The 26,869-nt window shown below is 41.8% G+C and overlaps 1 protein-coding gene across 5 annotated transcripts in view; it reads left to right on the top strand.

Moving 5' to 3' along the window:
* Positions 1-26,869, top strand: part of LOC138758053 (tudor domain-containing protein 7-like) — a 113,198-nt gene that overhangs the window by 49,512 nt on the left and 36,817 nt on the right. For 3 of the 5 annotated variants that reach the window (XM_069926423.1, XM_069926412.1, XM_069926404.1), the window contains exons 5-6: positions 2,187-2,278; positions 15,609-15,829. In XM_069926423.1, the coding sequence (XP_069782524.1) occupies positions 2,187-2,278; positions 15,609-15,829 (313 nt within the window). Of the gene's footprint in view, positions 1-2,186; positions 2,279-11,403; positions 11,484-15,424; positions 15,493-15,608; positions 15,830-26,869 lie in introns of those variants that run through there. The other 2 variants (XM_069926435.1, XM_069926429.1) reach the window with 2 other exon arrangements.

Genomic DNA, 26,869 nt, shown 5'->3' with positions numbered 1-26,869 from the left:
ATAAAATCGCCTTTGCTGTATTGAACTCCTTTCTCTTTTTCAGGAGTTCAAAACTTATATCTGGATAAATGAAGATTTTTTGCCCTTTGTACTCCAGTGGCTTGTTGCCCTCTCTTACTTTTTCCATTGTTTTCTCCAGTACCTTTTCTCTTGTAGTATATCTTAGGAATTTTACTAAAATAGATCTTGGTTTTTGTTGTGGTTGTGGTTTAAAGGCCACTGCTCTATGTGCCCTTTCTATTTCCATTTCTTGCTGTAGTTCTGGACATCCTAGGATCCTAGGGATCCAATCTTTTATAAACTCTCTCATATTCTTGCCTTCTTCATCTTCCTTAAGGCCCACTATCTTTATGTTATTTCTTCTGTTATAATTTTCCATTATATCTATTTTCTGAGCTAACAGTTCTTGTGTCTCTTTAACTTTTTTATTAGATTCCTCTAATTTCTTTTTTAAGTACTCTACCTCCATTTCTACTGCTGCTTCTCGTTCTTCCACCTTGTCCATTCTTTTTCCCATTTCTGATAAGGTCATATCTATTTTATTCATTTTCTCTTCTGTATTATTTATTCTTCTTAAATAATTAAATTCTTGCGCTTGCTATTCTTTAAATGACTCCATGTATTCTTTAATAAAGGAAAGTATATCCTTTGTCTTGCCTTTCCCTTCTTCTATTTCACTGTACTCTCCCTTCTTCCTCTTCTTCTTCCTCTGGGTTGGCCATCTGTTGTTTCTTTGTTTTCCTTTTCTTCTCTTCTTTCTTGTTTTCGTTGTCTTCTATATTCTACTCTTGCTGCAGCTGCTCTGCAGCTGTCATTGCCGGCTGTGGAGATCGACTCCCCAGCTGGTCACCCCTCCAGTCGGTGTGTTTTTTTGCATGCGCATCGCGCATGCGCGAGGAGTCACGCATGCGCCGTTGCGCACTTTTACTCGGCTCAGCGAGCCATTTTTGTAGTCCACTTTCTACCGACCTGAGGGAGCGGGTTTCTCTCTCCACCGCGGGCCTCTTCGAACAGGTAAGGCCTTCTCCTTCTTCTTCTGTTGTCTTCTCTTCCTCTCTTCTTACCGTTGGTTTCGATTTTTCTTTTTTCGTCGCCATCTTCTTTCCACCTTTATACTCACTTTACTTTAATTTTTATTTTTGTGCCTTTGTGTTTTCCTTTGTTTTTTCCGACTTTTCTGGAGAGGGCTGGAGTTCACCGTCCGGCCACTATTCCATCACATGACTCCTCTATGCGATACTGTTTTTAAAAAAAAAAAAATGAATTAAAAGGTAGTGCATTAACCGTATAACCATTTACGGAGCGGAAACAGGCCATGTTGGCCTTTTGAGTCCGTACCGGTTCACTGATTTTGTGCGCCCTCTAATGGTCCAGTTCTTCTTCTTAACCAGGGTCTCAATATCTCTTGAAAACCAAGGTTCCATACACCTTCCGTACATCTTACCTGTAATTGGGCATGTACTTGGCGATACTCTGGGATTTGATGATAACCCCTGATTAAATCAACTTTTGAAAACACCTGTCCCCCCTGTAAGTTGGAAGTAAAGTTCTGGATATGGGGCACAGGGTAGCTGACCAGTGTGGTGGCCTCATTGAGGTGCCAGTAATCACCACACAGCTTTCTGCTGCCTTCAGAATCATGTGCAGGGAGGAGGCCTAGGGGTTATCTGACTGCCACACCATCCCCAAGTCCTCCATTTTCTTAAATTCCTCTTAAGAAGGATAAAATTCAGTCGTCCAGAAAATCTGCTAATCCAGTAATTGGATTCTACCAATTGGTTGTCAGCAGTAATAACAGCACATATGCAAAACTTGTTTTAGGGGAGGACCTGTTGAATCAGCTAGTGAAATGTATTCAAAGTTTGCATTAATATTGAGGGTTCATCTTGCCAATGTATTGAAGCAATGAGGATTGAGTTGCTTCAATCAGATCTAGATTGGTAGTTAGTACAATTAACTCTATGAGCAATTTTAACTGTTGAAACTTGGACATGTTCTCAAAGCTGAAGAGAGCATTGTGCATCATAATCTTTCATGCCTAGCCCAGCTACCATAATAATAGTTATTTTATACTTTATGATTTTTTAAACAGAACTTGAGGTTGGGGTGCAGGAGGGTAGATGGGAAATCCACAAAAAACTGACGACAATTCCCAATGAAAGTATAATTTTCCATTTTTTTTACAGATCTGAGAAAATACCAGCTATGACATTTCCTCCTAGATTTCAAAAGGAGCGTCAAGCACATTCGGGAGAAAACACTTCAAGTGAACAAAAAGGTATGCATTTTCTTTTCATGATGGTGATCTTCTGCATTGAAGTCTATGATCCAGGCTTCCTTTATTAAGATTCCTGCATCTAAAAAAAATTATGAAGACCTTTTGTAATAAATATGCAATGTTACTGGTTAATTAACATGCCAATAGAATGTAATACAGCAAAAATTTTCACATGTATCACTATCTTTTATTTGCTTGGGTAAAAATTTTCAAGTACTCATTCTGGCAAAAACTTTTGGGAATTCCTTTAATTTTGCACTTTCTGGGTGTTACATATGTGAGGGCATCTATTCCAAGTGCTCAAATATTTTATCCATAAGAAGCTATTTAAATATCATTATTGTACTGCATCCCTCTTTGTTCCTCTTTAAATGCTTCTTGTACTTCAGAAATGATTACATGCAAAAAAATTATAAATAAATGTGAAATATCGAGTCTTTCAGAACTTTTCAGTTTACCATGAAGAAGAATGGTTTAATTTTAATGAGTACATCTCCCTTCCAGAACAAAACTAAAATGAGAGTACTCCATTCCTCAAATAGACAAGGTCTATCTTACTGATTTTAGGCTTGATTTCTAGGTCTGTGTTCCACTTCTATCCAAGGTGTAGCACAACACTGGAAGCTACTAATTAATGTGAAAAATTCCCCAAATATTTGTTGTTTACAAGGAGTAGAGCATATTCTTCCTGGTTAATTATTGCCAATTGGTTTTTCAATCAAAGTGATGGAAGCTCTTGTCAACAACTTTATCAAGCAGCACCTACCAATAGCCTACTAGAACTGATACCCAGTTTGGGTTTTGCCACAAATTCAAATCTCATCACTGCCTTGAGCTAAACATGGATCAAAGAGCAGAATTCCGGAGGTGGCAGTGCCTGCCTTTGACATAAAAGTAGCACCTGACTACATATTAAAATTAAAGAAGATGAATGTTTAAATGAAAAAACTTAAAAGGTTTGAAGTCAAACATGATTCTAAGAAATGTGGTTAGAAGTAGTTGTTCCCAGCCCCAGAAATCCTCAAGATGCTGCACGAGTTGCTGAGTTTCTCCAGCATTGCCCCAGTCATCACTGCAGTTTTCAGGGCGGTGTCCTAACCCTACCCATTGTCTGTTCTATCAATGATCTTCTCTATGACATGGTCAGAGTTAAAGGATGTTTGTTAATTGCACAATGTTCAGTTTCATTTGCAAGTGATCAGTGAATAAAGTAGTCCATGCTGTCATGCTTCAAGACCAGACAACTTTTGAGAGCATGGGCTGAGATTATTAGAGAAGTGCTCAGCAGTGACCATTTCCAACAAGAGAGGATCTAACAATCAATCCATGATCGCACTGCTAACTCTATCAAAATTCTGCAAGTCAGTATTGATCAGAAGTTCAACTGGAAAAGTTACCCATTTGCAGTAGTAACAAGAGCAAGTTAGAGGGTATCCAGCTAGTGTCATTTCAGGCCATTCCATGACAGGGTACAAGTCAGGTGGAATAAATTGCCTGAGTAAGTAAGGTACTAGCAACCCACAAGAAGCTCAATGCTACCAGGACAGAGCAATCTGGTTGATGGGCAACCCTTCAATCACCGTAAACATTAATTTCTCCCACCACCAGTAGATCCCATCTACAAAATATTCTGAAGTTGCTCTCACTGGCCATTGTGATCCTACAACCTCTGCCATGAAGTATTAAGGGCAACAGGTGTGTAGGAACAACATGATGTATAAATTTCCCCCAAGTTGTATATTGAAAATATTAACATCAGTTCTTCATTGTTGCAAGATCAATGGCAGTCAACGGGTAATAAATGCTTGTCTACCAGTGATATCGATAAATAATGTCCATTTAAAAGTGGATATCAAGATGTTATGGGCCCAGAGGACCCCAAAACCCAGCAGCAATAGAAATTCAACAAGACAAATGAATACTTAAATAAAAATTGCTTTTAATTATCTTTAAACATAAAAACAGGATCAAACTCAAACTTGTTACTATTAACTTAACCCTCTTCTATTCTAAGTGCACGTGTATGTAATGTGTGTGTAAGTCTCAAAGTTCTTTGATTCACAGTCCAATCTCACTTTTCATTCCTCTAAGCTTACTGTTATTAAGCAATTCTTATACTGTGTACAGAATTTAACATTTCTGAATTTCACCAGGCTTTGGTGCTTGAAAGGTAAATGATTATGCTCAAGAAGGTACTTGTTGGTTTTCAAAGAGAATTTGTTGCTTGTTGGGCACAAACTGATTCCTTCCAATCAGCCACTTTGGTAACTTGCCCCATCAGGGTTTTCCAGAGATAACCTCTTTCTTTCAGGTCACCATAGAGTTCTTTTTTTGTTTCCCTTATCTCAGGTGCAATATTATACAGCCAGCCATCTCCTCTTGAATGGACCACAAGGGCTTTGAACAGGCTGAACTAAGAACTCACAACCGATCTTCAAAATGGGGTTTTTCCACAAGCTTGTCATGTTCCAGTCCCAGCTGCTGCTGAACTGTAGAACTGAATTCTCACTAACTCACTGACTTTAACACCTATTTGTGAAGTCCTTATAAGCATTCTTCAAAGTTTTTGCAAAGGCACTCAGAGCCTAGACTGTCTGGCTTGCGGAGCTCTGGCATTTTAAATGAGATCTACTTGTTGTGAAGTGTTTGTGCCTTTGTGACTTAAAAAAAAATCCCCACAATTTATCTCCTTTAAAACATAACTATATACAATATAAAATATAACAATCTGTCACAAGGATATTCCAAAGTGTTTTACAGCCAATTAAGTGCTTTCCCCGGTCACTGGACCAAGCATCACTGCAGGTCTTTGTTCTCCTTTTGTCAGGGTGTTTGCTTGCAGCTTGTTTCCAATCATTTCCTTTTCTAGCAAGCATGGTTTTCTAGGTTAGCACCTCATCTTCAGCAATGTTGCTGGTATACACTTGGTAATGAGGGGATAGGATTCTGCTGCTGTCGATGCCTAGTAAACCTCATGAAGACCCTATTTTGAGTACCCAAATCTATCTCTGGTAGAACGGAGGTTGTGCTGTGTGACCCAAAGGAGATTGTCTTCAATGTCAGAATGGAAATTATGTCATGAACTGATGGAATTGTAACTGCAAAATTGATGAGGACGAGGTGAAGTAAGGGTTCTCCCTTATGATGGTTTACTGCCTTTACCTGTAAAGTTGTCAAACACACAGTCTGCCATATAATGTTATGTCCACAACTTGCACTAATTTATAAAGCTTGTTGCAGGATCTGCTGAAGCTGATGGGATATTAGATGTGTTAGTAAGATAGGTTAGTTTGAAGGGTAACAATAAAATAGCAATCCAATTTGATACATTGATCATAACCAATGTCTTTGTGTCCAGATGTCAATATTTGAATGTTGTTCTGGACTTTCTATTTTCCCATTTCACTTTTTTGAAAATCTTTTATTCACCTATATTGTCATGTTTTTGCTAATATACAGTTGCTCAGCAAAAGGAGCTGTAAGGCATTCCTTCTATCTAATAGCCTACAGTCACCCTTGGGCAAGGTGTAGTACCTGTTTAGCCTCCCAATCAGTGTCACTTGAAACCATGGATTGCAGATGATGAATGGTTTTTACAAGCACATTCTACAAGTTGGAATTTATCAGTGTAAAACTAAAAATGCTGGCAGAAGCCTTGGATGAATCAGAGAATTTGCAACTTGCTGAGGGTGAGATCAAGGATGTTTAAGGCCATGGATCTAGATATTTACAATAAGCCCAAGTACGACCTGCAGAAGGCCATATCTGAAGCAAAGTGACAATTCCGGAGGAAGCTAGAGGCAGATACACAACAGCAATGGTAGGGAGTACAGGCCATTACAGCCTACAAAGTAAGGACAAACACCATAGATGGCTGTGATGCTTCATTACCTAATGAGATGAACCTACTAGAAATCTGTAAAGACTGAGGACCCTGTAATAGCTGTCTCTGAGTATGATGTCAGATCATTCAAAAGGGTGAACCCTAGCAAAGTGTCAGGCCCTGATGCTGCACTGGAAGGGTACAGAAAATCTGTGCCACCCAGCTAGCTGGAGTTTTCACGCTTTCAACTTCTCGTTGCTGCAGTCAGTGGTTACCACCTGCTTCAAAGGGGCATCAATCATCCCAGTGCCCTAGAAGTGTAATGTGGACTCACTTAACAACTTTTGCACAATAGCACTAACTTCTACTGTGATTAAATGCTTTGATTAGGTACATGTTAATTCTGGCCATGGGCAGCTTCTCAAAGGTCTAGATCCTCTGCAGTTTGCCTATCGTTACAATTGCCCCATAGTAGATGCAGTATTGCTGGCACTCCACTCAGTTCTGGATCACCTCGAAAACAGCAACTCAGACATACAGCTGTTCTTCATCAACTTCAGCTCAGCCTTCAATACCATTATTCTCTCAGTGCCAGTCAAGAAGATATAAACTCTAGGCCTCTGAACCCACCCCCCCCTCCCCTGCCCCCTGCAACTGTATCCTTGACTTCCTCATCGAAAGACCACAGTCAATACGAATGGAAATGGTCTCCTCTCCACTGATTATCAATACAGATGCACCTCAAGGATGCATGCTGAGCCCTCTGCTCTACTAATTAAGCATCCAAGTCTGTCTGGTCAGGCATAATTCCAATGCTGTCTACAAATTTGCAGATGACACCACAGTTGTCAGCAGAATCACAAATTGCATTGAGGAAGTACACAGGAGGGAGATAGATCAGCTCATTGAGTGGTGTCACACCAACAACCTTGCGCTCAATGTTAGCAAAACCAAGGAGATAATTGTGGACTTCAGAAGAAAGCCAGGGGACAAGACCCAGTCCTCATCAAGGGCTCAGTTCTGGAGAAGGACAAGAACTTCAAATTCTTGGGTGTCAACATCTACGAGGATCAGTCTTGGAGCCTCCATGTTGACGCTGGCTAGTGGCTATATGTTGTGAGATGTTTGAGATTTAGTATGTCATTGAAGGCCCTCAAACTTTTACAAGTGTAAAGTAGAGAGGATTCTGGTTAGTTGCATTACTGGTATGAAAGTGCCAACTCTGAGGACAAGAATAAACTTGAGGGTTGTTAACTCTGCCTGCGACATCACAGGCACCAGGCTTCACTCCATTGAGGACATTTACAAGAAGTGTTGTCTTAAGAAAGCAGCCTCTATCCTCAAGGACCCCCACCATCCAGGCAATGCCCTCTTCATTCTGCTGCCATCAGGGGAAAAAAGGTACAGGAGCGTTAAGACAAACACTCAACGGCATAAGGACAGCTTCTTCCCCTCTGCCATCATATTCCTGAATAATCAATGAACCAAAGGCATTGCCTTACTTTTCTGTGCACTATTTTTGTTTATTGATTGTTTTAAGGTGGTTTGTATGAATATTTGCTCTATGAGGCTGCTGCAAAACACTGAATTACGTGACTTGTTCGTGACAATAAATTCTGATACTGAATATGCACAGATGTCTCCCCTTTCTTTGGCTTGGCTTCGTGGGCGAAGATTTATGGAGGGGTAAATGTCCACGTCAGCTGCAGGCTTGTTTGTGGCTGACAGGTCCGATGCGAGACATGCAGACACGGTTGCAAGGGAAAATTGGTTGGTTGGGTGTTGGGTTTTTCCTCCTTTGTCTTTTGTCAGTGAGGTGGGCTCTGCGGTCTTCTTCAAAGGAGGTTGCTGCCCGCCGAACTGTGAGGCGCCAAGATGTACGGTTTGATGCGATATCAGCCCACTGGCGGTGGTCAATGTGGCAGGCACCAAGAGATTTCTTTAGGCAGTCCTTGTACCTCTTTGGTGCACCTCTGTCACGGTGGCTAGTGGAGAGCTCGCCATATAACACGATATTGGGAAGGCGATGGTCCCCCATTCTGGAGACGTGACCCACCCAGCGCAGCTGGATCTTCAGCAGCATGGACTCGATGCTGTGGGCCTCTGCCGTCTCGAGTACTTCGATTGAATAGTAAAATGATAATCTTGTTAGATTATCACACTGTTCAATGGCTTGTTGAACATTGGTGAAAATTTTCCTTGGTTTTCAAAAGCACCATTTGAACCTTGAGTAAAACACACATTGATTAAATTAAAAACACAATGCTGGAGAAACTTAGCAGGTCAAACAATTTACTTTATCTTCTTTGGCTTGGCTTCGCGGACGAAGATTTATGGAGGGGGTAAAACGTTTATGGAGGGGGTAAAAAAAGTCCACGTCAGCTGCAGGCTCGTTTGTGGCTGACAAGTCCGATGCGGGACAGGCAGACGCGGTTGCAGCGGTTGCAGGGAAAAATTGGTTGGTTGGGCTTGGGTTTTGGGTTTTTCCTCCTTTGCCTTTTGTCAGTGAGGTGGGCTCTGCGGTCTTCTTCAAAGGAGGTTGCTGCTCGCCAAACTGTGAGGCGCCAAGATGCACGGTTTGAGGGGATATCAGCCCACTGGCGGTGGTCAATGTGGCAGGCACCAAGAGATTTCTTTAGGCAGTCCTTGTACCTTTTCTTTGGTGCACCTCTGTCACGGTGGCCAGTGGAGAGCTCGCCATATAACACGATCTTGGGAAGGCGATGGTCCTCCATTCTGGAGACGTGACCCATCCAGCGCAGCTGGATCTTCAGCAGCGTGGACTCGATGCTGTCGACCTCTGCCATCTCGAGTACTTCGACGTTAGGGATGAAAGCGCTCCAATGGATGTTGAGGATGGAGCGGAGACAATGCTGGTGGAAGCGTTCTAGGAGCCGTAGGTGGTGCCGGTAGAGGACCCATGATTCGGAGCCGAACAGGAGTGTGGGTATGACAACGGCTCTGTATACGCTTATCTTTGTGAGGTTTTTCAGTTGGTTGTTTTTCCAGACTCTTTTGTGTAGTCTTCCAAAGGCGCTATTTGCCTTGGCAAATACTTTATATAGCAAAGATAAAGATACATAACCAACATACCAAGCTTGAGCCCTTCATCAAGGTATGAGCAAAATGTAGTTAGGATCTTGAACCTCTTGCTTTGGCCAAATATACCAATGGAAAAGGCAGAGGCACAACACCATCAACATTGAATTATGGTTCTTACAATCTTTTCTGCTTGAGATACCTGTCCCTAACCTGCCTACTCTTGATTTGCATCCCCTACAGCTGTGCTTCTGTCCTGTTTGTTTTTTTTCAAAAATCTGTTCTTTAGCCAATTGTTTGGTTGACAATTTTTTTTCATTGGATTTGACATTTTTGCTTTGTTTACATATGTTAACACCGCACTGTGTAAATGGATCATGGATCGTGGATCTCCAGACCACAATCAATGAAGATTGCTAAGAACTTCTCCTCCACAATCTCCATCAGTACCAGAGCACCAAAGGCATGTGTTCTTAGCCCCATGCTCTACTCACTTTACATCTATGACTATGTGGCTCGGTACAACAATAGCACCAGCTACAAATTTGCCAACAATACAACAGTAGTGGGTTGGTATGAAGGATGGGGATGAGTTGGCATACTGGAGATTGTTGGTGCACCATTCAGCCAAGTTTTCAATGACCTTGCACTCAATGTCACCAAAATTAAGGAGCTGATTATTGACTTCAAGAAAGCCAGAGGTAAGGAGTCACGTGATGGAGTAGTGGCCGGTAGGAGAAAACCAGCCCTCTCCAGAAAAGAAGGAAAAAAGTGAAGAAAAAGCAAAGCCCCAGACCCACAAATCACAATAAATAAGAAATAAAGGTATGGAGAAAATGGCACCTAAGAAAGAAAAGCCAAAAACAATGGGAAGAAAAGAAGAAAGAAAGACATCGGAAGAGAAAGGTGAAGGCCTTACCTGCATGAAAAAGCAGGGACCCACCGTGGAAAGAGGAACCCACTCCCCGAGGTTAGTGGAGACCCTGCAGGGTCGCGATTCATCGACTGCAGGACTACAAAAATGGCTCACGGAGCCAAATGGGTGTGCAACTACGCATGCGCGAGGAATCATGCATGTGCAATGTGCACGACAAGGACAACACTGACGGGAGGGGGGACCAGCTGTGGAGTGAAACTCCGCAGCACGAACAGCTGAGGGAGGCCCAACAGCAGGGCCCCCAGCTGGAAGATAAAGAAAGCAACTGGAACGGGAGGGGTGAGAAAGAAAAAGGAAACTGGACACAACAGATGACCAACATCAAGAAACCATGGAATAAAAAAAACCCCAACAAACTGAGACAAGCAGCTCAACAAGAAAGTCAGAAGAGACACAGATACAAGGAAAAGAAAGCCAGAGGTCTACAATCCAGTGATCATTGGGGGAATCAGAGGTGGAGAGGTGAACAAATTTGTTCTTGGTTGTCACTATCTCAGAGGTGCTTTCCTGGAACCAACACACCAAAGGCATCGTGAAGAAAGCACGTCAATGCCTCTACTTCCTCAAGAGTTTGTGGAGGTTTGGTATGATGCCAGAAATCCTGGCAAATTTCTACAGATGTGTGGTGGAAAGTGTGCTGGCCAGCTGCATCACAGTCTTGTATGGAGACACCAATACCCCTGAACATAAAGTCCTCAAAGAACCTCACAGGCAAAACCCTCCCCACTACTGAGTACCAATACATCTATAAGGAACCACACCACGCAGCACACGCTATGTTCTCACTGCTGCCATCAGGTAAGAGGTATTCGTGCCACAAGACTCGCACCACCAGGTTCAGGAACAGCTGCTTCCCCTCCAACATCAGACTCAACAATAAACTCAATCAGAGAATCGTTTAAGGACTTTTACGCACTCTGATGATTTTCTTTTTTATTCTCTGTATTGCAGTCAATTTGTTTACATTTGTTATCTGTTTAGTTTTGGTTTACATGTATACTCTTGTGTACAGTTTTTTTTTGCCTTACCAATTGAGTGGTAATTCTCCCTTGCCTGCAGGAAACATTATCTCAGGCTTTTATGTGATGTTGTGATGGCGCACATCTTCATGGCGAACCGGCCCCGCTTGTATCGCCACATGGCGGGGCAGCCATGGGGAAATGGTGTCATCAGAGGTTTCTCTCTGACTCCAGCATCCCTTCCAGCGCGCACCCTCGGCAGCGATTATGACATCGCAATGCACCAGGTGACTGAGCTCATGCTGCCCTTAAAGGGACGGGCTGAATTTTAATAAAAACAGTCATTAACGACCTTCGGTGTGGCAGCAGTGATTTCCTTCTGCTCTTGGAAGCGCCACAGTGGTGACCCCGACGGGCCCAGACATCTATCTGGACCCAGTGAATAATGTACGCAGCTGAGGTGAACACAGTAGCCCTCAAACATCCCCTCTTCTGGCCCCATCACCCACAGACGTAGTTTGGGCAGGTGGAGGCACAATTCCACCTCCACAACATCCCAGCCAACACCACAGAATTTTAACCACGTAATGGGTGCGCTGGACCAGGACACAGCGGTGAGGGTGGACACCATCATTCACCGGCCACCAGCAGTGGGCAAATATATTGCCCTCAAAAATCTACTCCTGGGGAAGTTTGGCCTCACTCCCCAGTAGCTTGTTTCCAGGCTCTTGCACCTGGATGGGTTGGGGGATCGCAGCCCCTCAGCTCTCATGGACAAAATGCTGTCCCTGGCGGAGGATAATTAGCTGTGTTTTCTCTTCTGCCAGATATTCCTTGAACAGATGCCAAAAAATATCTGGCTCCATCTGTCTGAAGAGGACTTTTCCTACCCCTGCAAGGCTGTAGCCAGGGCAGATGCCCTTTGGCGCACAATCCCTCAGCCAAGTCTCCAAGCTGGAGCCCTGCCGTCTGCAGGATACCTCCAAGCGCAAGCCAGAGGGAACCCAGTCAACATGGTGCTTTTATCACCAGCGCTGGGGAGTGAAAGCCCTCAAGTGCCGCCAGCCCTGTGACTTCCAGGGGTACGGCCAGGCAAACTGTCGTTGATGGCTGCCACGGTTGGCCATGTGAACAGCCTCCTTTACATCACTAACAAGTCCATGGGCCACCAGTTCCTGGTGGACACTGGGGCTGAGTTGAGTGCCCTCCCCCCTACAGCACAGGAAACTTGAACCAGGACCCCTGGTCCAACCCTATGGGCTGCCAATGGTTCTCCAGTCAACATCTAGGGCACAGGTACAGATCGGTGGGCACTGCGCTGTTAGGGGCTGACTTCCTAAGGGCTCACGGTCTGCTGGTGGACGTGAGGGGCAGGAGGCTGCTCAACACCCGCACCTTTCACTCGGTGCGCCTGGGCACGACAGACGACGACAGACCCAAAATCGCCATGGTAGCCACCGCCACAGACAAGTTCGCTGAGATTCTCAGCAACTGCCTTGCCATCCTGGAGTCATGCTTCGACATCGCCACCCCCCGCCATGGAGTTTTCCATCACATCTGCACAAAAGGCCCCCCGCTGCACACCAGAGCTAGACAGCTGCCACCGAAGAAGCTAAAACAGGCAAAGGAGGAATTCTCCAGGCTCCAGGAGTTGGGCATCGTTCGGCGGCTGGACAGTTCTTGGGCGGGCGGCGCCACTGCACATGGTCCCGAAGTCATCAGGGGGTTGGAGGCCCTACGGAGACTACAGACAGCTAAATGACATCATGACTCCAGACAGATGCCCGGTCCCCCATATCGAGGACTTCGCGGCCAACCTCCACAGCGCGCAGTTCTTTTCAAAAGTCTATCTGGTGCGGGAATACCACCAGATCCTGGTCCATCCTGATAATATTGGAAAGGCCGCCATTATCACCCATTTCGGCTTGTTTGAATTCCTTCAGATGTCGTTCGGGTTGAAAAACGCGGCCCAGACGTTCCAGTGTCTCATGGACACAGTGGGTAGGGATTTGGACTTTGTCTTTATCTACCTAGATGACGTCCTGCTAGCCAGCCACAAAGAGCATAAGGTCCATCTGTGTACTCTGTTCGCCCAGCTAGCAGAATTTGGCCTCCTGATCAACAATGCCAAATGCCGGTTTGGGAAACAGACATTGCAGTTCTTGGGGCAAATCATCTCAGCGTCTGGGGCAGCTCCGGCACCAGAGAAAGTGGCAGCCTTCCAGCATTTTTCCAAACCCTCCTCCCTCAAGGGCCTGCAGGAATTTGTGGGAATGGTAAATTTTTACCATAGATTCATTCCCAACGCCACCCGCATCATGCGCCCTCTTTTTACGCTGATCATGACGAAAGAGAAGACCCTGGTCTGGTCGGAATGGCGGACGAGGCTTTCGCTGCAACGAAACAAGCCCTCACAGAGGCGACTTTGTTGGTGCACCCGTGCCTGGAAGCACACACGACGCTCTCGGTTGACACTTCTGCCACGGCAGTTGGGGGAGTACTGGAACAGTGGCTAGATGGGCAGTGGTGCCCACTGGTATTTTTCAGTTAGCATTTGTGGCCGTCGGAGCTTAAATACAATGCGTTTGAACGGTAGTTCCTGGCCATCTGGCACTTCCGATACTTCTTGGAGACCAGAACTTTCACCATTTGTACCGATCACAAGCCCCTCACCCAAGCACTGGCTATGGCCAAGGACCCATGGTCGGCCAGGCAACAGCGCCACCTGTCCTACGTGTCCAAATTAACTACAGACATCCAGCACTGGGCGGGCAAGGACAATGTAGTTGCAGATGTGCTCTTCCGCCTGGCCATCAGCACGCTAGCTCCTGTCCTTGACTATGCAACTAAAGCAGGCTCAGCAGCATGACACCAAAACTCAAGCTCCCTGGACCCACATCTCAGGACATTTTGACTCTGCAACGCGGAGGTTCCAGCATATCCACGTGGATGTCGTGGGCCCCTTGCTGGTGTCCAGGGAGTCATTCTACCTGTTTACCATAGTGAACAGAGCAACCAGGTGGCCAGAAGCCATCCGGTACATGAGGCCTCAGCGGAGACGTGTTAGCGCTCTGGTCAGTCAGTGGATCACTCATTATGACGTGCCGGCGCACATCACTAGCGACAGAGGCACCCAATTTACATCCGCACTATGGTCGCAGCTGGCAAGGCTTTTCGGGTTAACACTGCACCATACCACAGCCTACCACCCACAGTCTAACAGGTTGGTAAAGAGGTTCCACTGACACCTAAAGTTAGCTCTGATGCCAAGACTTTCCAGCCCCGATTGGGTGGACGAGTTGCCCTGGGTTCTCCTTGGGATTAGGATGGTGCCCAAGGAGGACCTGCAAGCCTCGTCAGCAGAAATGGTTTATGGTGCATCACTCTCCCTGCCAGGCGAATTCTTCGACCCGGAGGCCGAGACGATGCTCAATGAAGGTGAGCAGGTCACGGAACTCCTTAAACCACTGGGCAACCTAACCCCACTACCCCCATCACACCACGGCACCCAACCTTCCCATCGACCAAAAGAACTGGATGTGGTGCAATTCGTGCTCGTCCGAAGAGGACCACAGAGGGCCCTACTGCAGTGCTCATATGAAGAGCCGTACAAGGTTCTCCAGCGGTCGGGTGGAACTTTCACTTTAGATGTGGAGGGCAGGAAAGAACTGTTTACTGTGGACCACATGAAAGCCGCTCATTTGGACTTGTCACAGCTGGTGCAGACGGTCCAAGCGCCAGGGCCGGCCACCAAAGCGACAAGACACGTAGCTGGTTCTGGGGGGCGGGGGGGGAGTTGTGTGGCGGCGCACATCCTCATGGTGAACCGGCCCCCCTTATATCGCCACGTGGCAGGGCAACCATGGGGAAATGGCGTCATGACTTCAGCATGATTATGATGTCACAATGCACCAGGTGACTGAGCTCATGCTGCCCTTAAAGGGACAGGCTGAATTTGAATGAAAACAGCAGTTAACGATCTTCGGTGTGGCAGTAGTGATTTCCTTCAGCTCCTGTCAGCGCCACAGTGTCATAGTTCCGTTTGTACACTGACAATAAATCTGAAAATTTACCTTAATAGATTGTGATCATTTCATTCATTTCATTAATGGGTTGGGGGGAGGGGGTGAAAATCATGTCCCTGAAGTTAGTAACTTAATTTAAAAACAAATTTGGCATTTACTGGCTAAAAATAATATTGAATTTTGAAAAGTAATGTGATAGTCTTTGAACCCTGTCTTTTACTGTTGGTTCAGTGGATTTTAACCTACACATTGTTGAAATGTGTTCAGTTTTGATAAGTTGGTGAATAAAGCAGTGTTGAAAATCACATTTGTGTTTCCCAAGATTTTACTTCATCCAACAGATGCAAGGAACCTTAGAATAGGCTGGTAATTGAGGCGAAGAGACAGGCCTGCACTTTACCTGACCAGCTGAAGGCCCCAGTGACTTCAATGTAACTAATACTTTTGTTGAATACTAATATAACAATCCTTGTTATTGTCCCCATGATTTTTGGTTCAATAAAGGCATCTTATTGTTGGTTTTGATAAACACTCTTTTAATTTTTAGCTGTTTGGAGTGATGCCATGGATACGGGAAAATGTGATTCATCAGTACTTCAGTCAAACCAATATAGTGAGCTGGTGCAGTATCGTCTAAAGGAAATGTTGAGTAAATATACCAATGGAATTTGGTATTCAAAATTGCCGCAGTTGTATCGAAAGATGTTCAATGAAAATCTCCAGCAAGATGTTTTAAAGCAATTAGAACAATGGAACCATGTGTGCACAGTGAGTGGCTATTGTACTTTCAAACAAATCATTCCAAAATAGAATTTTGAAAGCATTTTATGAATTTGGATTTGCTCACCAATTTTCTTAACTCCTTTCATCTGCTATATAATGTTGCTAATCATTATGGGATGGGGAAGGGAAAAATTAAAATCCTCTAATTTTTAGTGGTGAATTTAAGTTTTTAAAAAAAAATCACTGCTGTTTGTAACATGTAATATAACCTGTCTTGGAAATGTGAAGTGCTATGAACGATAATTACTGCTTATTGGTATTAACTAAATGGTTTTTTTTGTTTGCCCTCATCTTGTAAATTTATTACTACTTTGACTTCAATAACTTTACAAGATTTGTTTCAAAGTGAGCATCTGTTCTGAAAGCATTTGATGAGGGTTGAGCTTTTCAAGATTTTTGGTTTGCTTTGTTTTTGAACTTCTGAACTTCTGCAAACTCAAGCAATTAAATGTGGTAATGTGCGTTCTTCATGATGGCACCAGTATGATGAGTCCTTGAGTACGCAATGAATTTAGTAACTTTAAATCAAACTTGGCACTTTCTGGCTAAAAATAATTTAATTTTGAAAGGACTATTAATGTTATACTCTTTGAACCTTATCTTTTACTATTGATTCAGTGGATTTTAACCTACACATTGTTAAAATATGTGCAGTTTTGATGTCCTCTGAGATTGTGACCCCCCCCCCCCCCCCCCAAGTAATTCAAATCTGGATCATACACCTCTGGTTTTCTTTTCCTTAAGTCTTTATTCAGCTCCTTAGTCTTGGTGACATTGAGTAAGAGGTTGTAGTTGGTGCACCATTCAGCTAAGTTTTCAATCTCCCTTCTGTATGCTGACTCATCACCCCTTTTTAAACAGCCCACTATGGTGGTATTGTCAGCAAATTCGTATGTGGTCTTGTCATACTTAGCCATATAGTCATGGGTGTAGAGCGAATCAAATGGGGGCTAATTGCACAACCCTGTGGTGCTTTGTTTCTGATGTCGATTGTTGAGGAGATGTTCTTGCCAATCTGCTGGTGTCTGAGGTGAGGAAATCATGATCCAATTGCACAATGGTTATTAAGGCCCACGTTTTCGAGTTTGATTAGTTTTGAGGCGGTGATACTGTTGAATGCTGAAGCTAATATTAAAGAGCATCCTGATGTATGCATCTTCGCTGTCCAAGGGTTTCAGGGTTTTGTGTACAGTGAAATAGCATCTGCTGTAGACTTGTTATGTTGGGCAAATTGGAATAGATCCATGAAACTTCTCTGACAGAAACTGATGTGCTTCAACACCAGTTTCTCAAAACACTTAATCACCCTGGATGCAAGTGATACTGGTCAATAATCTATCCCATCTTGCTGATCTCCACGACCAACAAGTTATCAGTGACTTCAGTGACAAGGCACTTTATTTGTGTCAGCAAATGTGAGATTGAACAATAGTTTATGAATATTATCTATGCTTGAGTCAAGTAAAATGTATTGCAAAGTCTTAATTAAAGAAAATAATTTTGTTAGTTCATTAAATTGGTCTAGGAATAGGAACATTCATTGCAACACAGAAATAGTCTTTTGGCCCACAACGTTGTGCTGACTTTTTCGTTCATTGACACAGATCTCATTAGGTTTGTATTCTTTAGCTTGCTTTTTCAAGGGCCATCTTAGTTGTTCTTAAACATTGTTGTATTTGGTTCCAACTCCTCACAGTATTTCCGATATCAACCACTTTGTAAAAGAAAAAGATTTGACTCTGGTCCCCTTTAAAATTCTTTCTCTTATTTTAAACCTGTGGAGTCTTTTTTATGCTTTAATCAAGAAAATGATTCTTACCATTTATCCTATTTTGTGCATCTTATTTTGTACATCTCTTGTCAGGTTGCTTCTCAATTACCTTTGCTCCAGAGAAACAAGCCTAGTCTATCCAATCTCTCTCCAAAACCAAAGTTTTTCAATCTAGATAACATCAGGCTAAATCTCCTCTTCATTGCAACCACATCTTTCCAACAGTGTTGAAATCAGAACTGCCCACAATATTCAAGTGCACTATTGCAACAGCTCATAAGCAGCAATAATCATTGATTTATAGCAGTTCATATTTCTGACGGATTATTCCCATGGATTAATTACAGTGGTGATTCCATTCTTTAATTGATCACTCAAGTTGATGTAGATTGGGAGGAGTCACGTGATGGAGTAGTGGCCGGTAGGAGAATACCAGCCCTCTCCAGAAAAGAAGGAAAAAAAGTGAAGAAAAAGCAAAGCCCCAGACACACAAATCACAACAAATAAAAAATAAAGGTGTGGAGAAAATGGCGCCTAAGAAAGAAAAACCAAAAACAATGGGAAGAAAAGAAGAAAGAAAGACGCCGGAAGAGAAAGGTGCACAAAAAAGCAGGGACCCGCCGCGGAACGAGGAACCCACTCCCCGAGGTTAGTGGAGACCCTGCAGGGTCTCGGAGCAAAATGGGTGTGCAACTACGCATGTGCGAGGAATCGCGCATGCACGATGCGCACGACAAGGACAACACCGACGGGAGGGGGGACCAGCTGTGGAGTGAAACTCCACAGCATGAACAGCTGAGAAAGGCCCGACAGCAGGGCCCCCAACTGGTAGATAAAGAGAGCAATGGGAACGGGAGGGGTGAGAAAGAAAAAAGGAAACTAGAGACAGAACAGATAACCAACCCAGAAGAAGAGGACCAACATCAAGACACCATGGAAAAAAAAAACCCAACAAATTGAGATAAGCAGCTCAACAAGAAGGTCAGAAGAGACACAGATACAAGGAAGAGAAATAGAAGACACAAACCCAAGAGCAGACACAGAAGAAGAAGAAGGAGAACACCAAGCTCTGCACAGAGGAATAGGAGGTAAAATGAATGGACAGTACATAGTTTTTAAAAAATTTCAAGAACAAATGAAAGCATTAAAAGAATGGCTGACACTAGAATTTAATGAAATGAAAAGTACAGAAGAAAAAGTGAGTAGAATAGAGCTGGTCATAACAGATGTAGGGAAAAGATTAGAAAATGTGGAAGAACGTGTAATGGCGGTAGAAATGGAAGTGAACGACTTGAAAAGAAAATTGGAGGAAAGTGACAAAAAAGTTAAAGAAACAGGAGCTGTTAGCTCAGAAGATGGATATAATGGAAAACTATAGTAGGCGAATCAACATAAAGATAGTGGGCCTAAAGGAAGATGAAGAAGGCAAAGATATGAAAGAATTTATAAAAGAATGGATCCAAAAAGTCCTGGGAATGCCAGAAATACAGGAAGGAATGGAAATAGAAAAAGCACACAGAACATTAGCCCCAAAACCACAGTCACAACAAAAACCAAGACCCGTTTTAGTAAAATCAGTTGACACTTGCGAACGGGTTCGCAGTCCAAATGGAGAGGGGAGTTGTGGGTGCCCGACAAGGGACAAGGGGCGACTCAGAGAGCGGGGGGGGGGGGGGGGGGTGGGGGGGACACTTGGGGTTAAGGGAATTTTAGATGTGGGAGTTGTTGAAATATTTTATGTTTTAGAATTGTTGTCATACATTGAGTTCAAAAAGGGAAAACAGAGAGATGAAAATGGGGAAAAGGGTAAAGGTGGTGGTAGGAAGTGGAAATGAGGAGTAAACAGAGTATGAGTGGCCATGTTGAACTATATGACTATAAATATTAATGGAATACATAACCAAATCAAAAGGAAGAGGCTATTAAATTTCCTGAAAAAAGAAAAAATAGATTAAGCATTCGAGCAGGAAATGCATCTAACTGAAGTGGAACACAAGAAATTAAGGAGAGACTGGGTAGGCCACGTAACGGCAGCATCATCTAACTCAAAAGCCAGAGGTGTAGCTATATTAATCAATAAAAATGTACCAATAAAAATAGAGGAGGAAATAATAGATCCAGCAGGGAGGTATGTAATGATAAAGTGTCAGATATATTCAGAATTTTGGAATTTGCTCAATAATATATGCACCTAATGAAGAGGACCAAAAGTTTATGCAAGATATTTTTTTGAAGATTGTAGATACGCAGGGGAATATATTGATAGGAGGGGATTTTAACCTTAATTTGGATTCAAAGATGGATAAAACTGGACAAAAGACTAGCAGAAAGAACAAAGTAGCCAAATTTATAGTTTAATCAATACAGGAAATGCAACTTTTGGATATATGGAGGAGACAACACCCAAAGGAGAAGGAATACTCATATTATTCGAGTAGACATAAAACATACTCAAGGATTGACCTGTTCCTGTTGTCAGCCCATATCCAAGGGAGATTTAGGAAGACTGAATATAAAGCTAGATTGTTATCGGATCACTCACCCGTTATCAGCAATAGAACTGGAGGACATCCCACCAAGAATCTATAGATGGAGATTAAACTCTATGCTACTTAAAAGACAGGATTTTAGAAAATTTATTGCGTGCCAAATTAAAATGTACTTTGAAATAAATATGGAATCAGTGAAAGATAAATTTATATTATGGTATGCAATGAAAGCCTTCATCAGAGGGCAGATAATAAGTTATGTAACTAAGATGAAGGACTACAATCGGGAAATGGAACAGCTGGAAAGGGAAATAGTAAGTACAGAAAAAGAACTAGCAACAAAGGAAGATACAACAAAAAGAAAATCGGTGGACAAAAAAATAAAATACGAAACACTACAAACGTATAAGTTGGAGAAAAACATAATGAAGATAAAGCAGAAGTATTATGAGCTAGGAGAAAAAATGCACAAAATACTAGCTTGGCAGCTTAAAACAGAACAAGCTAAAAGAACGGTATTGACATCAAAGAAAAAGGACAAACAAATTACATATAACCCAACAGAGATCAATGAAAACTTCAAGGAATTCTATGAACAATTATACCAAACTGAGAACGAAGGGAAAGAAGACAAAATAGATGAGTTTCTAGCTAAAATTGAACTACCGAAATTGCAAGAAGAGAAGCAAAATAAATTGATAAAACCATTTGAAATAGGATATATTAAAAAAAGCTACTGAACAATAAAATGCCTGGAGAGAATGGACTCCCAGTAGAATTCTATAAAACATTAAAAGACTTATTAATTCTTCCTCTCCTGGAAGTAATGAACCAGATTGAAGAAACACAAAACATGCCAAGATTATGTACATTTAATTTTTCCCTTCCCCCAGCATATTGATTCGAACTTCACACAATACTGTTGCAGTCAAACCAATGTTTTGCAGCTTATGTTCTATGACCTTTTATGTTCTTGACCTATGAAGGCAAGCTTTCATAAGGCTGCCTTCACTCTATCAACCCATGTTACCATTTTCCGAGAATTGTGGACATGAACCACAAGATCTCTCTGTTCATCAACGTTCCTTAGCACCCTATCATTTATTATACGTGACCGAACCCATTTTGACTTCCCAAAATTAAATGCCTCACACTTGTCTGGATAAATTCTACCCACCAATTCTCTGTCCAACTTTGTATTTGATAGATATTTCTCTATCTATCCTGCTACAGTCTTAGACCATCATTAATTAAAGATTGATTTAAAAACTGAAAGTTTCACGGTTTATACTCAGTACAGTAGAACTTTGATTATCTATTTTCTGATTGTTTGGCATCTGTTTCACAATGGTCTGGAATGAAAGCTGGAGATGCAGGATACAAATGGCTAGAGCTGTGGGGTGGGATTGGGTTAGTCTGGAATAATTAGGGAGAAAAACAAGGAGAGGCTTGCAGCCAGAGCCAGGTCCAAAGTTCTTGTCTATTTTCTGCTCCTTTTCAACTCGGTGGTTCATTGGAATATTTATTATAGCATTGTGTAATATGTTTTTAAAAATGTGTTTGTGGGATCATATCCATTAAGATGGAAACCTGCTAAAAATTATGGATTATTAGAAATTTATTGTTTGCCAATTTCTGTGTAATAAAATAGAATCCTTCCAAAGAATGGCAAACTAGTCTGCGGGGGTGGGGAGGGGGGAACGTTTGCACCTCTTCAGATTAGATACATCCAGGAAATGCTTAAAACCACTCATTCTTATTTTTCAAAAATTTATCAAAGGGTAGCACGGTTGGCGTAGCAGTTAGCGCAACGCTGTTGTAGCACCAGTGATTGGGACTGGGGTTTGAATCTTGTGTGTCTGTAAGGAGTTTTTACATTTTCCTTAGGGGCTCTGGATTCCTCCCACTGTTTGAAATGTACTGGGGATGTAAGTCAATTGAATCCAATTGGGCAGCAGGGCTGAAAGGGCCTGTTACCGTGCTTAATGTCTAAAACATTTTTTTTAATTTGAAAAGAAAATACACAGATGTATTCCTAAGGATCCCTTGGGATAACATACATAATAATAACATAATTTCAGCTTCATCATGAACACTGCAGATTGGGAGAATTGGTCTAGTTGGATGGAGGCTAGATGAGATGAACTACTATATATTTCGATGTACAAGTTGGCCTACTGATAAATCGGGTCTCCATTTTCAGACTCATTTTCATGGTTTTATTATGTATCAGGTGTATAAGTCGAACCCCCCCCCCCCCCCCCCATCCGCCCCAAAAGTAACATTGACTGAGCTGTTGGGCGTTACCAGAAGGTGGTGGTTATCATGGAACCTCCAGCAAAACAACGAAAGTATAAAGTGAGTTTTAAGTTAAAAGTGGCCAAGAAATCCAGCAACTGTGCTGTTTCAAAAACATTTGAGATACATCAGTTGGTAAGAGAAAGTTTGAGAAAGAATGAAGATGCTTTAAGAAAAATACCAAAGAAACAATTTTCCACTAGAAGAGGACTCCTTCATTGGCTAGAATTGGAAAATGAAGTCAGAATGGATATGTGAACAGGGGCAAGATTGCTACATAGTCACCCAAAATAAAACAAGAGCACAGGCACTGAAGTGGGCAGAGTCTAACCCAGAACACAGTAAAGATTTTAAAGGTGTAGTTGGCTGGTGCAACCGTTGCATGAACAGGAAAAATATGGTATTAAGACTGTTACGAACTGCATGTAATGAACATTAATAGGCAATGAACAAGACAGTGTTTAATTTTAAAACACTAATATTATTTCTTACTCTTAAACTATAGTCTTTTAAATTATTCTTAACACTAAATCTATCCCCACCTATGCACAGGTGTCTAGTGTGTGTGATATGCCCAAACCATTACAGCCCAGGCCAAAATCTAGAAAGTTACTTTAAAGTTCAGTCTTTCAAGTTCAGTGTGGTAGCTAGGCCTTTGAAATTTGATGCCCAGAATTAATGTTGAAATGATGGGGAGACTGGAGTTGTTACTGCTACAGACTCACGAATTCTTTTTACGTTTCCTTTGAAGAAATGTCCATCCACACGAGCTGCAGTCACAACACTCCTGGTCCTTTTTTTAGGCAAGACTTGAACTGGGTGGCCTCCACGAAGCTTCCAAGACCCTGGCACCAGTCTCTCCAAGTAAATTCACTGCTAGTCACACTTAAAATGAAGCAGTCTCTCCAAGTGACCTCCACTGTTAATCACAATCAAAATGAAGCCCCTTCTCAAAAAGACCCTCCTGGTACAGGTCAATCCACTGAAAAGGCCCAGTCATTCACAGAGCATGCTTTGGTCTGAATTCTACAAAAATGGCTGTCCACGATTCTGGAACAGACTGAAAAACCTTCCCTCAGTTCTTCCAATGTATTGAATAACCAAATCAAAAGGGCTGTGACCATTCAGTCCCTCCTGTCTGTACTATCCCTAATAAAGATAATCCCATTTTACTAAAATCGGAGCTCATAAAATGAGACAAAAATTGCTCAGCAACCACCAAGATCTTGAATATAATTTTCATTGCTGTTATCCCAGGTGGGTTAGCTTCTATATTGCAGCTTCTAGATGCCTGCTTGAACAAGCCAAATAAAGATCATGTGCGTGAAGAATCGAATACTTGGATGATGAGTGCAAATTAATCCTTTAAAAAAGGGCAGGGAAATGTTTGCTGCATCGCTTGATATGCTGTGTGACTTTGTGATCAAAGCATGGCATAACTAATAAAAACATTCAAAAAGTGCAGTACCTCTTGTGCACTTAATGATCTGTTGTGGGACACTGATGACAAAGTGGAAGCTGACTCAGCAGATTCAGTCTGGGACCAGTATGAAAACAGTGAGACTCTGGATGTGATTGCTGAGGTCTTTGCCTCAGACGATATAGTGATTTTGTAGGATTTTAAATGTTTTTACAATAAAAATTTATTTCTAATATATTAGTAGCTTGAAAATTTGTGGTAGGTTGGGTTCTTCTTTGGTGTTTCAAGTGCCATCTATACACCAAATCTTTGTCGAGCGGTTTTTTTGAGTTGAATTTAAGGTCTCATTTTTGTATCTGGCGTCTAAGTCAACCCCTGATATCTTTGCTTTTTGAGGGTTTCAAGACTCAACTAACTTGTGCACCAAAATATATGGAAAATGGGATTTTTTTGACAAGTTTTTGTTCTAATTGTCAGTAATGAGAAATTGTCATCAACTCCAGATTACTAACTGAATTTTAATTCCACATCAGCCATGATGGGATTTGAATTTTGGTTTCTGGATTACTAGGGTAACTTGATTGGACTACCACCCAAGATGAAACCTGCTTGATTGACAGTTCAATTAATAATTTGAGTTGCTACTATGTCCTGACTTGTTTTTGTAATGTACACAATTTGTCTACTAAAATGCACTGCAAAAACGTATCAAGGTTTCTTCAAAAGCACTTTCAAACATAAGAAATAGAAGCAGCTCAAGGATACAAGAAATAGGACCAGAAATTGGCCATCTGGACCAAGCCTGTTCTGCCAGTTAATAAGATTGTGGCTTGTCTGGCTGTGACTCATTCACTAACCTTTTGTGATTCATATAGAAGCACTCCCAGAACCAACAGCATGCTATAAATTTTCACCACTTAGATAATAATCTGATCTATATTTCCAAAATGGATGACCTTAGATTTACCAACATTGTACTCCACCTGCTAGATCTTTGCCCACTCACTTAACCAATCTGTAGTCTCTTGTCTTCTGTACATTTAGCTTATCCACCCAATTTAGTGTTATCAGCAAACTTGGATATGCAATACTTGGACTTCTTCTTCAAGTCATTTGTGTATGTTGTGAAGTATTGAGGGCCCAGCACCAATCCCTACATCAACCTACTAACCATCTCCAACCAGGAAAGCACTCAATTTTATCACAACTTGCTGCCTTCCATTGTTTATTCAATCCTCCATCCATGTCCCCAATTCCATGTGTTCCTAGCTCATGTTGAGGACTTGTTCTGCACTTTTGGGAAGACCACAATAACCAAATTCATGAACCTGCCCTGGCATTGAAATTGATTTGAGGGCATAACATGTTTCTTTTGCTGCAATTTTCCCCATACAGATTGTCACAGTTCACAAAAGTGGTTTCCATTCACTTGTCAAGCATGTTCTTGTGTTCCAAAAGAGAATAATAGACATTGCAGAATCATTCTATTTTCCATGGATGTTTTCTTTTAAACATGTACCTGATTAATACAGCATGAAGCAGCTGCAGTATGGTAGAGTGGCTCGAAGATCATCAAAATTAATGATGCATCTGAGCTTTAGGTGTACTGATTTGTCATTTTGCATCATTATATTTTTGTGTGTGAGATGTACACACACACACACACACACACACACACACACACACACACACACACACGTTTCTGTATTTTTTGAGATATTGTATCAGGTTTTGTAAATGTGCAGTGAAGTAAACCTTTATGCTGAGGTATTGTGAACAAGTATTTCATGAGTACACTTCCAGCAGGCATTGCAATTTTTTCCCCTTTAATTGTGCTGTGTGCAAAAACAACGTCACAGTGATTGACAGGAGAATTTTCTAAAGCAATGGATTAGAAGAAAACCTGCATTGTTAAGCTATGTATGAATCTTGCTGAAAGTGTACGAAATCTATAAACAATGGCTACATATTTTTTGAATGTGGTGAGTGTCAAAATATTGCTGTAACAGATTTGATGAATATGGATAATGTAGTAATAAATTATAGTATTTAAGCATATTTACACTTGATAGCATTGCATGTAAGTAAAATTTGAAGACATATGAAAATTTTCCATAAGAATTCATGCTAAAAGTAATTAAAACAATCATTATGTGCAATTTGGAAAATGATGGAAGGCTGACTAATCTGGAGGAAAAAAACTGATTGATTTCATTGTTTTCAGTCAGATCATGTATGCAAAATCCAAGCTTTTGTTCACCACCAGTTAAAAATGTTGATTAAAAATAGGAATTGACTTTTGATACCTTATATCACTGTTTAAGCTGCCTACACCCTAATGGCTGAAGTGTGCGATGCCAATGCATATGAGTTTAAGCAACGGAGTTCTTTGTGTTTAACTACATTCTATTAATTATCCAAGCTTTTTTGTACTTTTTTATTTGGTCAACCTTAAGTAATTTGTTCACATTTTCACATCTCTGCCTCAGATGAGCCATTTCAATTTGAAATGTTCTAAGTTCTCCGGAACCTTCAATGCTTAAACAAAATAAGGAAATATATTCATGTTTTCATGATGTAACATTTATTTTGAATAAATTAAAACTCCTGATGTAGCCCCAAAATTTGAAGAGTATAAATGCACAAATAATCCCCATGAGTAAGCAAATTTGTCCTGTATGATACTGTGACATACAGACCATGCTAGTTCAAATTAATATCTGGTTATTGTTGATTGGCTGATCTCTGCAATAGTTCTAAGTTAATTGAGGTTTTCAAGGTGGTATCAGTGGGTAAGGAAAAGAAAAATCAAAAATGTTCTAGCTATCAATTAAATTGCTGAAAGTACAGAATCTAGGGGAGTATTGGGAACAGACTTGGATATAATTTCAACTACAATGTATAGATAGCTGCTGAAACAAGATACTAAAGAGCTACAATTAGTCTTCTATTTAACAAGGATGTAACAGGGCGTGGTGAAAAAGCAGGAAAGTGCATCCATAACTAATATAGGCCCTTAATGATAAGCAAATAGATTATTGTGGGGT

This window comes from Narcine bancroftii, chromosome 1, assembly GCF_036971445.1.
Source record: "Narcine bancroftii isolate sNarBan1 chromosome 1, sNarBan1.hap1, whole genome shotgun sequence".
Lineage (NCBI taxonomy): Eukaryota > Metazoa > Chordata > Chondrichthyes > Torpediniformes > Narcinidae > Narcine > Narcine bancroftii.
Note: the sequence above shows the minus strand (reverse complement) of the source record. Positions and strands in the feature narration are given on the sequence as shown.